The 17534-nt window shown below is 44.1% G+C and overlaps 1 protein-coding gene across 3 annotated transcripts in view; it reads right to left on the bottom strand.

Annotated features, from left to right (window-relative positions):
• The window catches only part of SQOR (sulfide quinone oxidoreductase), a 46296-nt gene that overhangs the window by 13552 nt on the left and 15210 nt on the right, over positions 1-17534 (bottom strand). For all 3 annotated transcript variants that reach the window (XM_032623343.1, XM_032623345.1, XM_032623344.1), the window contains exons 2-4: positions 11370-11620; positions 8426-8596; positions 1519-1572 (exon numbers count right to left, since the gene is read on the bottom strand). In XM_032623343.1, the coding sequence (XP_032479234.1) occupies positions 1519-1572; positions 8426-8596; positions 11370-11603 (459 nt within the window). In that variant the 5' untranslated portion in view covers positions 11604-11620. The remainder of the gene's footprint in view (positions 1-1518; positions 1573-8425; positions 8597-11369; positions 11621-17534) is intronic.

Consider the following 17534-nt stretch of genomic DNA (forward strand, 5'->3'; position numbering starts at 1 on the left):
CTACTGCACTGAGCAGACCAGCGAGCAGGACACGGCGCTGCAGAGACTCCCTCGGGAGCTGGTGGGGGAAAGAGGCGGAGGCAGCTGGGCAGAGAGAAGCTGCTGCGGTTCTGCAGAGCCCAGATCAGAGATCCAGCCCTTCTGAAGGCCCAACTACATTCCAGCCCCCGAGATCCAAACACCCTGGTAGCCTCATCAGAGAAATCCTTTTTTGTTTACACTAACCTGGGTAGTTTTCTAGTATCTACAAAGACTGCTAAGTAACACAGTAGCCCTGGTAATGTTATTCACGCTCTCAGCCTCAGTTTCCTCATCTATCAAGAGGAGATAAAAATATCTACCTCACAAGCAGTTGTGAGGAGTCAGCATTAGATTCCTAGCATGGCCCCTGTACATAGTAGAGACTCCATAGTAACAGTTACTTTTAAATATTATTGTTTCTTGGTTTACTGCAAGAGGGTGCTACGAACCCTCAGCACTGGTCTCTTCAAACAGTCCTCCTCTCACGGCACTGGGCTGTCGGGGTGACAGGATGGTGGAGATGGGCTGTCTTTGCTAAGTCAACTCTGGTGGGCTTTTTAAGAGGCAAGGACGTCCCAGAAATTGTAACTGGCACCTTTCTCCATAGTCTCCTCCACAGTTTGTCGTGACCCATGGCACCAAACTCTTCACACCTTCACACCAAGTCACGGCTTGTTTAAACCTTCACAGAACATGCCCCAGGTCATTTTCACTACACCCTACCCTGGACATGTCACGATTCTGGTTTTTTACACAGAAACACACTTCAAAGACCCTGCTGATCCAACTCAGACGTGGCCCTCACCTGGACTGCATTCCTGAAACTTGTGACCTGGTCATCACAATGCTTTATGTGCTTCAGCTACTAATCCACACTCCCCAATAAGCTTCTGGAAATCATAATTACTAACTCACCCCATTATGTTTTAGGAAAATAAATTTGAATCTCACAATTGTCAGAAGGCATCTGGCTCTCTAGCTCACTGAGAAGGGAGGTCTAAGGAACTTCTAGGGCAGCATTTATATTGTGTCGGTCACTTCATACCAAAAACCCCAGCTCTATGCAACAAAACTCAAGACATCCTTCCAGCTCCTGATAAGCTAACTGCTGGTATTCTACCCTTAAAGTCTACTTAGAAATTCCACACTCTAAATCTTACTTTTAAAGGAAAATTTAATCTGTAATATAACCAACTAAGTCCTACAGAGAAAGGTAGTTTTCTTGTAAGTGTGGAAAAGGTGGCTATTTTGCAAGAATTACCATCAGGCCACGGACACGCCGAACTCTGATTATAGTTTAAAGCTAGAACATATCATGATCATTGACAGAATCTTAGAGAAGACTTTCTTAAAACCACAAAAAGACTGCTGAGAAATAAAACTAGAAGGGGATTGCTTAATACTCTTTCTTGTCAAAATGAATGTAAAGCAACTAAACGCTGTTTTGATCGTAGCGTAAGGATGCCAGTGTAACATAAAAGTAGCTTAAAACAGTACCTTCTCATAGTCCAGCTGAATTCCGAGAGCAATGATTAGATATTTGTAGGAAATCTGCAACACAAAAAAAATGACATTTTAGACCAGGACCCAAAAAGTGGCAGCCCAAGGGCTGACTCAGGCCCCAAATGTGTGTGGCCAACACTGCGTTTCCATTTTTTACCGTGACTGACTTGGGGTTGTGGGTAGTGCGCAGGACAGCAGGCAGAGATGCACGTTCCAGTTTGCCATCATGCCCACCGTTCTCTGCTGCCTCACACCTCACTGCTTCACAAATATTGTATAACCTGCCTGGCCTCTGGGAGCTCGAGACGCCTGTATTTTTACACAGTGGAGAACGACAGCAAAGAGGCCACAGTGCTTCCCTAGTGCTTGTGTTAACACAACATTTTTCATGTTGAAGAGTGGGAGGATGACTTTCAAATCTTAAAACAATCAGCTTTTTTTTTTTTAACATCTTTATTGGAGTATAATTGCTTTACAATGATGTGTTAGTTTCTGCTTTATAACAAAGGGAATCAGCTACACATAAACATACATCCCCATATCTCCTCCCTCTTGTGTCTCCCTCCCTCCCACACTCCCTATCCCACCCCTCTAGGTGGTCACAAAGCACCGAGCTGATCTCCCTGTGCCATGCGGCTGCTTCCCACTAGCTATCTATTTTACATTTGGTAGTGTATATATGTCCACGCCACTCTCTCGCTTCGTACCAACTTACCCTTCCCCCCTCCCCGTGTCCTCAAGTCCATTCTCTACTACGCCTGCGTCTTTATTCCTGTCCTGCCCCTAGGTTCTTCATGACCTGTTTTTTTTTTTTTTTGATTCCATATATATGTGTTAGCATACGGTACTTGTTTTTCTCTTTCTGACTTACTTCACTCTGTATGTAGGTCTGTCCACCTCACTACAGATAACTCAATTTTGTTTCTTTTTATGGCTGAGTAATATTCTAAAAATAATCAGCTTTCTTTAAAAGCTATCTGGTAGCTTGTGAATCCCAAGCAAATCTGACCTGTCATATGAATTGGATCAATATCGTAACTGAGAAACTGCTCTTTTGAGGGCCACTAGAAAGGATGTGTGTGATATAACCTACCTGATCTTGTTTAATGATCTGTTTGGAATTTAAAACTCCTCTCTTTAAATATGGGCATTGTGCTTATCCATGCTGAAGGCAAAAGTATCCATGTTTATTGTGATGGAAATGGGGGTTTAGGATCAGAAGTTGGACAAGTTGAAGCACAAGAGTGTAAGCAAGAAGGATGTAAAATGAAAGGACTTGCCTAGAAAACTGGAGAATGATTGCCGTGACAGGAGCCCGGAATGGGGCCACAGGTGGTGACTGCCACAGTCTTGTAACAAATAGAGAAGCACTTGTGTTATACAGCAGCAATGTTCTCCTCACTACATCGAATGCTCCTAGAGGATAAAGGTTATGCCTTGTTCCCTATAGTCCTAGAATCTAGCACAGTCACTAAATTAAAGTGAGGAAGTTGGTAATGTCTGTTGGATGAAAGGATGGGTGGATGGTTGATTTCAGTTGCTTGTGAAAAATACAGTTTATCAAAGTGGACAGATAATATATACATCTTCACCTGTATGATTTGCCTACCCACAGAGACTGGGTGCCCTTAAATTCCTTGATCTGTAGGAAGGTGCACCAGGCCCATTAAATGGCTGAGTAAACTGTGTTGAGTCTTCAGGGTGTGAGGTCAGAGATGGCATGGGGTCTGGGGGTGGTGCCCTACAGGTGAGACATATATGCACACTGTCAGCAAGAAAAGCCATTGGTTTGTGCATGCCTTGATGGTTCTATTAGAGCATAATATTGATTATTTTAAGGACTAGTAACAGACATGCTTAAGATTATTAAAAAAATAAATAAATAAGGGAGAATAAATCCTAAAGTAGCAAACAACACAAGAAAGCCTCAAGTCTTTTGAATGAGTTCACGCTTCCAGGCCAGATGACCTAACTCTAAGGAAGTGCAGAAACTTGTAGACAAAACTTTTGAGCAATTTCAGAGAACAGTGCAGACCCCGCTGGAAGGCTAAATATGGGCAAGTGTTCTAATTTTATACAGGGGATGGGGGGAGGTAAATTCTGACACCAACAATTTAGTAAATAGGATGTTTAAACCTTTCAAAATTCCAGGCTCATCTACTAAATAGATGTCTCGTAATAATTTAGAAAAAGAAAAGCATCAGCGTGTGTTCACAGATTGTAAACCTGCTTTCCACCAGTCAGCAGTCAAGTACCCCGCGGGCGCAGGGCGGATACTCAATAAATCTTTCCTTTTCCTTTCTTCCATGTATTCTTTTTTTTTAAAATAGATCTTTATTGGAGTATAATTGCTTCACAATACTGTGGTAGTTTCTGTTGTACACCGAAGTGAATCAGCCATATGCATACATATGTCCCCATATCCCCTCCCTCTTGAGCCTCCCTCCCCTCTAGGTCATCGCAAAGCACGGAGGAGCTGATCTCCCTGTGCTATGCGTCTGCGTCCCACTAGCTATTTTACATTCAGTAGTGTATATATGTCGATGCTACTCTCACTTCACCTAGCTTTCCCCTCCCACCCCATGTCCTCAAGTCCACTCTCTATGTCTACATCTTTATTCCTGCCCTGCAACTAGGTTCATCAGTACCTTTTTTTTTAAGAGTCCACATATATGTGTTAGCATACGGTATTTGTTTTTCTCTTTCTGACTTACTTCACTCTGTGTGACAGACTCTAGGTCCATCCATCTCACTATAAATAACTCAGTTTCGTTTCCTTTTTATGGCTAAGTAATATTCCATTGTATATATGTGCCACGTCTTCTTTATCCATTCATCTGTTCATGGATATTTAGGTTGGTTCCATGTCCTGGATATTGTAAATAGAGGTGCAGTGAACATTGTGGTACATGTCTCTTTTTGAATTACGGTTTTCTCAGGGTATATGCCCAGTAGTGGGATAGCTGGGTCATATGGTAGTTCTATTTTTAGTTTTTTAAGGAACCTCCATACTGTTTTCCAAAGTGGTTGTATCAATTTACATTCCCACCAACCAGTGCAGGAGGTTTCCCTTTTCACCATACCCTTTCCAGCATTTATTGTTTCTAGATTTTTTGATGATAGCCATTCTGACCAGTGTGAGGTGGTACCTCATTGTAGTTTTGATTTGCATTTCTCTAATAGTTAGTGATGTTGAGCATCTTTTCAGGTGTCTCCTGGCCATCTGTATGTCTTCCTTGGTGAAATGTCTATTTAGGTCTTCTGCCCGTTTTTTAACTGGATTGTTTGTTTTTTTGATATTGAACTTCGTGAGCTGTTTGTATATCTTGGAGATTAATCCTTTGTCTGTTGTTTCATTTGCAAATATTTTCTCCCATTCTGAGGGTTGTCTTTTTGTCTTGTTTATGGTTTCCTTTGCTGTGCAAAAACTTTTAAGTTTAATTAAGTCCCATTTGTTTATTTCATGTATTGTTTAAAAATTAATAACAGCAACATTTCTTGAGCATTCACTCTGTACAAGGCACTGTTATGAATGTTTTATGTTTTAATTCATTTAATCCTCACAGCAACCCAATGAAGTAGGTATTATTAGTAGTACCATTTTACAGATGAAGAAACTGAGGCACAACTAGATCACAAAGATTTACTGAACACCTTCTGTGTGACAGATATTGTGCTAAGTCCTGGACATACAACGCTGAACAAGAAAGACCCAGTTCCTACCCCTCCAGGAACTCAGTCTAGTGGGCAAGACAGACATTACCAGATAATCACACAAACAATTACTAAACCACAGAATGCTGTGATGGCATGTCAAGGGGGAACCTGACTAGTCTTGTAGATCAGGGAAGGCTTGTCTGAAGGTGTCATCTCTAAGCTAACAATAAGCAGGAGTTAGCTAGGGTAAGAGGTGGAAGCAGCATGTGCAAATGTCCTGGGGAAGAAGGAGGCCAAAGTATTTGAGGAAATGAGAGGTCAGTGTGCTGGAGTAGGAACAAGGAAGAGAACAGAATCAGGTTAAATCTGGAGAAGGAGCAAGGACCAGTCTACGTGGGGCCTGGGGGACACATTCCAAACAAACAGAACTCTGAATCAGGGAAAAATCAGAGACACAGACACACTGAGGCTAGATTTCAGCAGTACCCTCACATTGTAAATAGGATAGGAAAGTGTAAACAAAGAATGGAAATGATTTGGTAAATTTTTTAATATTTTCAAAAGAATATTGATTGATTTATGTAAGCTAGAAAAAAGTTCTCTAGGGGCATGTTAAAGAATTAAAACCTTGAACTTAAATGAAACCATCATGGATAATGGCAAGGAAAAATTGCTAACTGGATGTCTGAATCAAAAATCTAAAAGATCCAGGCAGGCTGGGAGGGTGAACCAAAACCAAGAAGAAGAGACGTTATATGTAGATTTCTGTGGCTATGGAATATTTTTGCTTAAAAAATCTCGGAGAAGAGTCTCACCAACTAATACCAACTTCTTTCACAGCCCTAAAACAAGACTCTACAACTCTCCCAAGGGTCTAGGCCTTAGATGTCGAAGCAGGACTCAGAAGTGAGAGCACCTCCCAGTGCCTCTCATTCTCAAGAGATAAGACAAGTTTATGTTCCTTAAGATACACACAAACCCAATCACAGAGGACTCTGAGCTATTCCTATAATGCAAAGGGGTCTGACTAGGAGGCAGGCACTGCTGTACCAAAGCGGGATGTGTATTAGAAGATACAAGTCCGCTGGTCCCATGAGCTGGCAGCAGACTGGCAAGGGAAATGAGCCCCAAAACTCAATCCTGTGAATTGAGAACTATCTTGTGTTTAATCCAGTCTGCTCTCCTGGACATGCTGGGGAAAATATGGACGTGTTTCAACAGGGAGAAAATAATACATATATAACATATAAACTTTTTAATTTAATGTAAATAAATAAATATGTATGTATATATTTTAGGATGGGGGATGCTTGACTTGACAGTAGATCATGCGAAAAAAAGACCCAGTGGTTTGAACTGACCTCTAGCCCAGCGTGAATCAGCACCGTGATAACTCGGCAAATGCTAGCTTGGATTCTATCTAGTTGTGGGAGAGAATGTCCCACTCTATTCTGGGCTGTTCTGTAGTGTTGGCTACTCTTCCAGGCACCTCTAGGGGCCATGGATCATGGGGGCAAAACAAGCCAGATGCTGTCTCAAGCAGGGTAAAGAGGGTAGTGAGAGGGCTGGAGCTCATGAAATCTGAGGAAAGTGGAGACAGGAGGACAAGTCTACCTGAGGAGAAGACTGACACAGACTCTAGGAGCCACCTTCAAATAGTTGGAGGGTTTCTCCACAGAAAAGAGAGAAGGCCTTCTCTCCCACACTGTAGGAAGAATAAGGGACAAGAACAGTATTATGGCCACTAACACCCTGGCCCAAGAAAGAACAAAAAAGAGGTTACAGGGAGGTAGATTCTGACTCATTAAAGGCAGAACTTTCATATAACCTGTCTCTCTATAAAAAATGAAGAGGGATAGCTTGTCAGAGAAGTCCCTGGCCCTGGAGAGTGTAAATACTAACCCATTTTAAATTCAACCCCCTACCCCACGTGCCCCAATCCCAGTAATTCGGCTCTATTTTTTTTAATTAATATTCATCACCTTCTAACACATTATATAACTTATTATGTCTACTGTTTATTGTATGTCCTCCTCCACTAGAACATAAAATCCAGGACAATAAGGATTTTTGTCTATTGTCGTTCACTTGTATATCCCTAAAACTGTACCTAGGTTATAATAATGCTTAATAAATATTGAGGAAGGAAGGAAGGAAGGGAGGGAGAGAGGGTGGGGAAGGAGGGAGGAAGGAAGCGGGGAAGGAGGGTTGGTTCAGGGTTGATCAGGGCTCAGGGAAAGGCTGCAAACCATCTCTGAACTCCTTGAAATTAAATGCAAAATTAGGTACATATATGCATTTTCTAGACTGGGCTAATTAAGATCCACACTCAGAAAGATCCATGACCTAAGGAAAGGCTGAGAATGCCTGGCGCCAATGGTCCCTGCTTAGAGCAAGGGGTTGGATCTGAAAGATTCCCACCAACTCTCAGATTCCACAGTTCTGTGAAAATGCTGGAGTGCCCAGTCTGGAGGGAGCCGGGTCAGGATATTAAGGCCAATAACACCCTGGGGGCCCAAGAACCATGGGAGCCCGGAACAGGGCTGTGCGGCACGATGGCTGTCCTGGGCTCAGCAGCAGACGAGGGGACACGATGCCCCGATGGCTCCTAAGCCTGTCTTCTCACCATCCTGCCCTCATCCCCTCAGTCAGACACAGGGGCTGCAGTTGCTGAAAAGCTGTGATCCCTGTGTGGTGGGGGTGGGAGGAGACTTCTAAATGGTGCAGAGCAACCATGAGCCGCAAGCTGCAGCGGCAGCAATTCTCAGCCCTGGCACCACCGCAGTCACACGGTTCCCTAACAGCTCTGGCAGAGCTCCCCCGAGTGTGACTGGGATGGATACTTCCCAACACCCCCTTCCTCTGCAGGACCAGGGTCAGATAGAGAGGCTGGCTGCTTCAAAGGAAAAAGGAGGGAGGTACCTGGTATTTTCACACAGAGCAGTAGTATTTGTGCAATAAAAATTCAGGCATATGATACTGTACCAAGCAATAGGACAAACAGTGGTGTTCAATAAATACTTGTCTTCATTGTTCATTTATTAATTCATCTCTCAGTCCTTCCATCTATCCCATCCTCCATTCCCCACACCCCCTCCCATCTCATGCAGTATTCAGCACACACACACATGCACACACGCACACGTATACTGCCCTCTTACCATGAAGCTGTCCAGTTTGATAATGGCTGTGCGTTCAATACAAGCCCTCAGGTTAACAAAAGCCAAAGGACCCAGACGGTTACCTCCTTGTCGTTGTCTGTGTGGATGCAGTTCTTGTCTGGGTTCAGATCAACCACTCTAGCTTTGATCCACTCTACACCAGATGGAATCACACTCGCTGTGGGACGGCCAGATGAGGCTAATGGTTTGGCACCAGCTCCCACCAGGGTCCAGATTGGCTGGTAGAAATGTCTCTAAGAAACAAAGTATTGGGAGATTCATTTCAGTGTGAGGCCGATCAAAAGGGTCATAGCTCAAAGTACATGAGCTAGACTCTCTCAGTTCTTCCCTCCAGACCCTTGGAGCATCACAGAGAAAAGTTTCCAGAAGGTTAGTCTTCCCCCCACCGACTCCACTGACGTCTCCTACTGTGTTAAGCTCTGAAGGGCAGTCACCTACAAAAGAATTCTGCCAAGATCAGCGAAAAAAGCCATAAACTGTCTTTAGTGAGCACTGTATTATTTATTGCTTAAAGCAGGTTTGCTGTTTAACATGTACATGTTACATATACACGCATACGAACACACACACATTATTAATCCATTTATGTGCACGGATATAAAGAAAAAGTAAGCCCAAAAACCTAAATACGGTTCCTCAGAAATTTGTGAGGTGAGTCTGAAAAGTTTACTGCCGCTTTGCGGATGCTCAAAACTTCATTAACTTCCCACTGTGTTTCCCAAGCCCATGGGGAGGACTACAGACATCCCCTATCAGCACTAGGATCCCTCTTCTCCTTTCTCAGAGGCATCAGATCCCACCAGGATACCCAAACTTCCAGTGTTTTCTGGAGTTCTTCTGCTTCAGATGGTCCACTCTTGATCTCAGTTAGTTGTGAAAGTTCTAGGCTTGGGGCCAAAGGGTATATTGGCTTAATGGTCTCTGAGAATTCCAATACATCCATGGAGCAGACCGGGGAACTAACAGATCTCAACTTTGTCAAAATGCCTCATACTGGCCAGACAGAATTGCTAACACCCCCAGAGAGTGAAGGGGACATAAGGAACAGCTCTGCAATCTCCCTACAGCCATACATAATGCATGGAATCAAAGATAAGGGGGTTAGGGCTTCCCTGGTGGCGCAGTGGTTGAGAGTCCGCCTGCCGATGCAGGGGACACGGATTCGTGACCCGGTCCAGGAAGATCCCACATGCTGAGGAGCGGCTGGGCCCATGAGCCATGGCCGCTGAGCCTGCGCATCCGGAGCCTGTGCTCCACGGCAGGAGAGGCCACAGCAGTGAGAGCCCCGCGTACCGAAAAAAAAAAAAAAAAGATAAGGGAGTTAGAGGTCTCCAGTTGTGAGAGCTCCAGTTGTGAGAGCTCAACGACTTCAAGTCCATCTTGAACAGAAAAGGGAATGAAAATACAAACTCGGATTATTTTTTAGACTGCAAACAAGCACGAGCTCTAGCAATCACTAAACCAGACACAGGAGAGAAAGTGCCAAAGGCCTGAGCCGCTGGCAGCTCCTGTGACAGCCCCTGTCATGCACTTCCTCACAGAGCAGGACAGACTCCATTCTGGCCTCCTGAATTGTGTCCAGTGCCTTGGAGGGGCCTGTCTCATCACAAAGAGTAGCCCCACTGGGAGGCCTTCCGTGGGTTAGCTACAATCCACCACAGGCCACCTGATACAGCTCTCAGACCACTGTCATTTAAAATGTTGTCCCTGAATTAAAGTCACTTTTAAAAGGAAATAGACGGAGAGTGCCCTCCAGTCTCCCCACAAATCACAACGTATCAGTTGGAGATTGCAAAAAGCCCTGGGCAGCCTCGTTTGGTACTGGGAAGACTTCCTGAAAAGGACTGTGCCTTTCTTGCCCTACCCTCTCCACCAAACCAGCACCAGATCCATTTTGCTTTTTCCTCCCAAAGATACAGCTTCCCACTGGTGCACACCCAGCTCCTTAGGAAACATTAAGCCAACCGCCAAAACTCTTGACTATTTTTTGAAGCTTTGGACAATCTTAAAATATTTTTCATGAAATAGTGCCTTACAAACACTTCCCAACTTCCCACCTCGTGTCTGCTACCTTTTTCTGCTTTATAATCTGTTTATAATCTCTTACACTTAAATTTCTCAAGCCCACTGACACCTTTTCAGTGGGTTTTCACCTTTTCCCCACTGCCCCTCAACTCATCACCCTTTCTCCAGACTGGAACAGGGAAAGGAAAGTGCAACGGCCACTGATTTTCCTCTGGACATGAGACTGAAGGTGGAGGATGACACGAGTTGAATTGTTTCTCTCCAAAAAATATGCTGACGTCCTAACCCCAGGACCTGCGATCGTGACCTTATTTGGAAATAGGGTCTTTGCAGATGTAATCAAGTTAAGATGGGGTCACGCTGGATTAGAATGTCCTTGACTCTCTAATATCTATCCATCAGACTGCCTAATGTCTAATCCAATGATTGGTGTCTTTATAAGTAGGTCATGTGAAGACACTAGGGCCACACAGAGAGAAGGCCGTGTGAAAACAGAGGCAGAGACTGGAGTGATCTACAACAAGCCAAGGAACACCAAGGACTGTCCACAACCATAGAAACTAGGAGAGAGGCATGAGACAGCTTCCCCTTCCCCCTCAGCCTTCAAGGGGAGCATGGCTTTACTAACACCTTGGTTTTGGACTTCTAGCCTCCAGAACTGCGAAAGAATAAAGTATCTGTTGTTTTAAGCCTCCCCCTTTATGGTAATTTGTTATGGCAGCCCTAAGAAACTAAAAGAGAGAACATAAACCAAGAGATCTGTCCTCGCTCTCTCCCTCCCCCGACCTTCTCCCAATTCTTTTGGACGACCTGCTTTTTGTGCCCAGAAAGAGAAGCACTAACCTAGGAACACGGTGGCCTAGGCATGACAGTCATCCCCAACCCAGCCCCTCACCTACACATGCATGTGCATCACACACACACACACACACACACGCACACACACGCACACATGCACGCACTCAAAAGGGGGAGACCTACCTCGCTGGGCTCAACGATGGCCACATTCTCTGCGCCCACTTTCCTCTTCATGCGGGCAGCCATGGTGATCCCACCACTGCCCCCACCCAGCACCAGCACCTCATAGTGGTTCTTGGCTGCGAGGCTGGCCCCTGTGTGAAGCTGGAGTGGTTTGGCCTGCTGACAGCCCAGCCTGAGGAGGCAGGCAAAGAGTCGGACACGGGGGCCGGACACCACAGCGGCCAGCGGGGTCATCTTCAGGCTGGATCAGGCTAGAAGGGAACAGACAAGGCTCTGTGTAAGGAAGGAGCCACTATGGGACCAAAGCATTTTCATTCAGGGAGGGAGGGGAGGCTGGCATCTGGCCGGCTCGAGCTGGTTGCCGCCGTTTCAACACCACCTCCCCACCTGGCTGTGGTCAAGAGCTTCTTGGGAATGCTCCACAGATGGCTAACAATTGGCTAAGCTTTCCTTTTCTCCCTCTCCTCCTCCTTGCAGGACATCTCAGACTTTGAACCAAGTAAGTCTCATCTTTTAAGTTCTCCTCATAATGTGCCTGTACCTCTCCTTGTCCCTCCCTAAAGCTAGGGCATCATCTACAGTATCCCGCTGTCATCCTTCTCCTCTCAGGCACATTCCTCAATTCTTCCTTTGGCTTTTCAGTCCACCAAATATGTATGAGTCTACAGGGAGACACCTGAACAATCCCTTGCCACAAAGGGCACCTGAGACCTTGCTGAAACAGAAAGAGTCCAGCAAGAAACCCACCTTCTCTGCAGCTCAGAGTTCAGGCCAAGGTAATCAGAGCCTCAGCCCCACTAAGTAGTACCCGGATCTGCCTGCCCAGCGACACACGATTTAAATCACTGACTACAGACACATAAGCAGAGGCCCTCCATATCTTTGGCAGTTTCAACCAGATGATGCAAAAGCCATAAAAGGAGCCCTGCCTGGTATCATAAAGTTATATTTTATGAAAAGAATTTGCATATGCTGCTGACTAGTCTTTTATTATGTCCACCCAATTCGGTAAATAATCTCCCCGAGTAGTTTTTCCAAGAGACACACTTTAACCTTTAGGAAAAGGTGTTTCTGCTCTGAGCAGCTGATGCTTTGGCAGTGAGGAAATGAAGGCGTCTCAGAAGCTGGCCTTGGCGTCATCCCATCCATAGATCCGGCCTTACGTCTTGGATACAGTCTATTGTATAACTTGAGGGGTCCAGACCAAAATATCTCCCTCCCTGCGTATTACAGCACCCCAAATTCCACCGTCAAGCTCAGTCCTGTGGGTTCAACAATGCTCCAGGAACCCTTTATTAAAATGCAAGTACCCAGCTGGGGGATAACACTTCTAGCTGCTAAGTTCACCAACTTCTTAAGGGGAACAACTTAATTATATGACTCCCCCGCCCCTCCAGTGGAGAAGAGGAAGGCTACACGAGGGAATTAGAGAAAGCTGGGAGGAAAAAGGAAAGGAAGAAAGAAGTGCCCTGGAGGAGTGAGAAGGAGGGGCCGGAGTGATGATTTTAATTAAGATTAACTCTACTCCAGTGTTTTGGAACCCCTGACAATTTCCTCAATATTTCAGATCTGAAAAGCAACCCAGAGCTGGGGGAAGGGACATGGGGGCTACAGAAAGTGGGACAGGCTCATACACTGTTGCCACAAGTTTAAATCAGTATGACCCTTATAGAAAACATTTCTCATCCTTTGACCCTGCATTTCCATTTCTGGGACTCTGTTCTAAGGAATTAACCTCTAATACTTAAGAAGACAAACCTTTACCAAGATATATCTCACATATTCATTCATAATACGTTCAACCCTGAGTTAACTGGTTTGTGGATTGGACCTGATTACGTCCTGGTTACAGAAAAAACAACTGCAGGCTCCACACTGGCCAAGGAAGGCTCAGGCTCCAGACTATTCTAACCAAGGCTAATTTATGATTACTTCTCTTTTAAATATGGCGGGGGGGTGCGGGGAGATGGGCAGGAATAGCCATCTGCTTGTTAAAACTTTGGGGAAGGGTTAAGTAAAATATGGTTACACAAGATGACCTATGTAGTCTTTTCAAATTATGTTTACATAATTAGCCTTTTCCAGACTAATTACGTAACGATCAGGATATAAACTGGAATTACAACATGAGCTCAACTATGTAAGAGAAAGTGTATTTTAAAAAAATAGCAAAATGTTAACACTGGGTAAGTGGTTTTTCTCTGGGTTTTAGAATAATGGGTGATTTTGATTTCTTCTGCTTTTCTGTATCTTATAAAATCTCTACTGTACACATATATTAATGTTATAATAATGAAATCTATTTTGATGACAATAACAAACATGTACTAAGTCCTTTACATAAACATTTAACTTGTGAGATGGCTGTCATTATCATCCCCATTTTACAGATGATAAAACTGAGGCAGGGAGCTCACAAATGGTGGGCTGTGATTTGAACCTGGGCACTTCAGTGCCAGAGCCTCTGCTTTAAACCTCTATATCTATTATCTCTATCAATAACAACAAAACAGTGCTTACATGATAATCTTAAATGAAAAAAATCCAGATATCTTTTCCACACTTCCCACAAAAGGGAAACCATTTTTTGCACGGTACTGACACCTAAATATTAGCAATGTTTTGATAACACTATAATTGATTTTTTCCCTCTTCTTTGCATGTGCTTTTCTTACGTTTTCTTTAATGAGCTTTAAATTTGAAAAATCACTCAATTTGGTTTTATTTGTTTGGTTGGGTTTTTTGTTTGTTTGTTCTTTGTTTCTTAATCATTGAGGAGTGGAGGAAATCACCAACTAGGATATTGCTGTTTGCTAGGGAAGAAGATATTTTATGGTGAATAGACAGTCATCACATCCTGCCTTTCTATATGTCCACAGAACAACAGAATCACAGCAAAACTCCTCACTTGCCTTTTAGGGAAACCACTTTTTCATGGTCCTGACACACATCTTAACTCCATGGAAAGAGTTACAAAATAATGATCTAAAAGGAGGCCTGGCTAAGTTTCTGCTTTCCAACCACACCATCTGAGGCTCTTCAACCTCCTAATTCCCTTCCAGCCTAATACCCCATGGTTCTCCTCTTGAAAGAGGAAGAGTTTATGCAAATACTTCCCTCATTCAGCCAAGAAGGCTAGTTCTGTTTTATTTCAGCAGTTACCCATAGCCTATTTCTGGATTCAGTGTAAATAAACACAAAGTCCTCTGAACCAGTTCTATCAACTTCATTAAAAACAGTCATCAAGCAGAATATCCTGGTCTTTGCAGTCAAATTTCACTTGTGAACCATAAACAAAAATTTCACAAACATAAAAGAACGTGTTAGAGGAAATGTTCCAAGCTTGAAAACACTTGAAAATCTCAGGAACACTCCCATTCTAACAATGTAATGTCATCCTCACTTTCGGATCAGAAAAACCAGAACCACAATCTAATGCTATTTGTGGAGAAGGTAGGGCATGATACAAAGTCAAAGACCAGAAAAAACCCAGGACAATAATGCATAATCATATTTTTTTAGTATCCCACTCTGCAACTGTGGTATAATAACATATATATATTTGCACTTTATTCCCTGTTCATGGTACAAAGCTCCTAAAACCCTTGGAATTTCCTGGGTGACAGGAGTTGTTATTCAATAGCAAATAATAATAAGGAACCCCTTTCAACCATAACTGTTAATGTTAATGAAGCGACTCAGGATGGGACCCCTAGATAGCTTCACGATGGAGGCCGTTCACCAAAAAGACCAAACATGTCATTAGAGGGCTGGAATTGTCAGCCCTGCCCCCAGTCTCTGGGAGGAAGTGGGGCTGGAGATTGAATTCTATAAAAACTCTTGAACAGGGGCTCTTCTGGTGGCACAGTGGTTAAGAATCCGCCTGCCAGTGCAGGGGACACAGGTTCAAGCCCTGGTCCAGGAAGATTCCACATGCCGTGCAGCAACTAAGCCCAGGCGCCACAACTACTGAGCCTGCGCTCTAGAGCCCACGAGCCACAACTACTGAGCCCGCGTGCCGCAACTACTGAAGCCTGCGCGCCTAGAGCCCATGCTCCGCAACAAGAGAAGCCCCCGCGATGAGAAGCCCGCACACCGCAAGGAAGAGTAACCCCCGCTCGCTGCAACTAGAGAAAGCCCGCGCACAGCAACAAAGACCCAACACAGCCAAAAATAAATAAATAAAATTTAAAAAAAAAAACCTCTTGAACAATGAGATTCTGAGAGCTTTGGGGTTGGTGAACGTGCCGAAGTCCTGGGAGGGTGGTGACACACCCAGAGAGGTCATGGAAGCTCTGTGGCACCCCCCCACCCTCTCCCCCAACCCCAGCCCATACCTTGCCCTATGCATCTCTTCCATTTGGCCATTCCTGAGTTGAAATAAGCTTTATAAGAAACTGGTAAGCATAAGTGAAGTGTTTTCCTGAGTTCTGTGTGTCATTCTAGCAAATTATCAAACCTAAGAGGGCATCCTGGGAGCCCCAAAATTTGTAGTCAGGGAGGCAGAAGTGTGGGTCGCCTGGGATGCCATTTGCAGCTCTGGGAGCTAACATCAGAACTGAACTGTTGAACACCCAGTTGGTGTCAGAGAACTGGCTGGTGTTGGAAAAGACATACACCTGGTGTTAGAAGTAGTGTCAGAAAATATCGAAAGGAACCAAGAGAAATTTCTGACATTGACCTAAACCAAGTCTGGAGCAACAATCAAGAAAACAGACAATTGAAGGAAGCAGGTCACACAATCTTAACCAGAATGAAAAAAAAGGAAAGGCCAAACTTGACCCTGAAGTCAACAGAAAAGAAATAAAAAACCTCTGTCAACAAAATAACTAAGGAGCATAAATCTAAGTCTCTGAGTCTCCCTAGAAGGTAGCCTGAAACACATCTACCTGTTAGGTTAAGAAATAAGAATTACCCACTAACGATGCAGACGAATGCAGCTGCTTTCTCTCTACCCTCTTACAAGGTGAAACACACACTTTTTAAAAGAATCAATAAATAGGGCACAGTTAACTTTCATTTAACAAGTGGCACATTTATTTAATTGAAAAAAATGTATTTCATATAACAAATACATGTCCTAGTTAAATAACGTCATGCTTTTAAGTTAGATAAAAATTCAATTAATGCTAAATCAATTGAGGGCTTCCTTCAAAGAATCAAAAATAAATGCTTTGTTATAGCTGTAGTCTGACTGAAGTAAAATCCCTGCTGATTGAAAAATAATACAGCCTGCTAGGCATCTCCTACTTACATTGCTGGCTGCTGACTCCAGACCCCCTGGTCTAGACAAGTCTTTGGGACTCCCCCACCTCTCACAGCCAGCCTTTCTGGGACAAGCCACAGACTGCCAGTGTCGAGAGCTCTCTAATCCTATGCCACGTGCATGCCACTCACCGGGTGTCAGCTAGGACACTTGGCCCAGTTCAAAAAGAGCTGGCCTCTAAACAAGGATTATTCAGAGCATCTTAATGAAAGACCCAACAGGCCAGCAAGACTTAGCCAACCTTTCAGCTATTTTTGCTCTTGAGGAAACAGGGGGTTTTTGTATGGGTCACAACTGTCTTATCTCAAGCCCATGCCAGGCTGGGCCCTCATTGCTTTCGGTTTCAATAACTACAAGGCCAACCTTTATTATATCGTCTTTGTAGAAAACTTCAAAAATCAAAGAGGAAAACAGACAATGAACAGCCTCCACCTCTCACCACCCACCCCATTCCTCCTACCTGACCTCTGGACCTCCAGCTTCCCAGCCAAGCTTATGCTGAGCTGTGATGTCCTGAGGGTCTGGATCCCTGTGGGTCCCAGTCTCTGAGACACAAATGAACCTTGTCTACACAGCATGGGTTGGGCTTACACCTAGTGCCCAGGTGGTAAGACTCCAGGAAGGCTCTTCCTCCTCCATTAGCTCCTCCCCCTTGGGCTTGCTGGGCCTTTTAACTTAAATCAGCCAAGGCTATCATCAGTTATTTACATCTCTCAACAAAATTACTTCCAGAAGACAGGGTTCGATAAGAAAAAGTAGGGAGAAACTATCATAATAATAATAATAGCTAACATTTACTGAATGTTTACGTTTGTACTTATGCTGTCTCAGAGACAATAACTTTGTAAAGAGGGTGTTGGTATCCCCATGTTACAGACGAGAAAATTGAGGTTTAGTGT

Source organism: Phocoena sinus, chromosome 2 (assembly GCF_008692025.1).
Source record: "Phocoena sinus isolate mPhoSin1 chromosome 2, mPhoSin1.pri, whole genome shotgun sequence".
NCBI lineage: Eukaryota > Metazoa > Chordata > Mammalia > Artiodactyla > Phocoenidae > Phocoena > Phocoena sinus.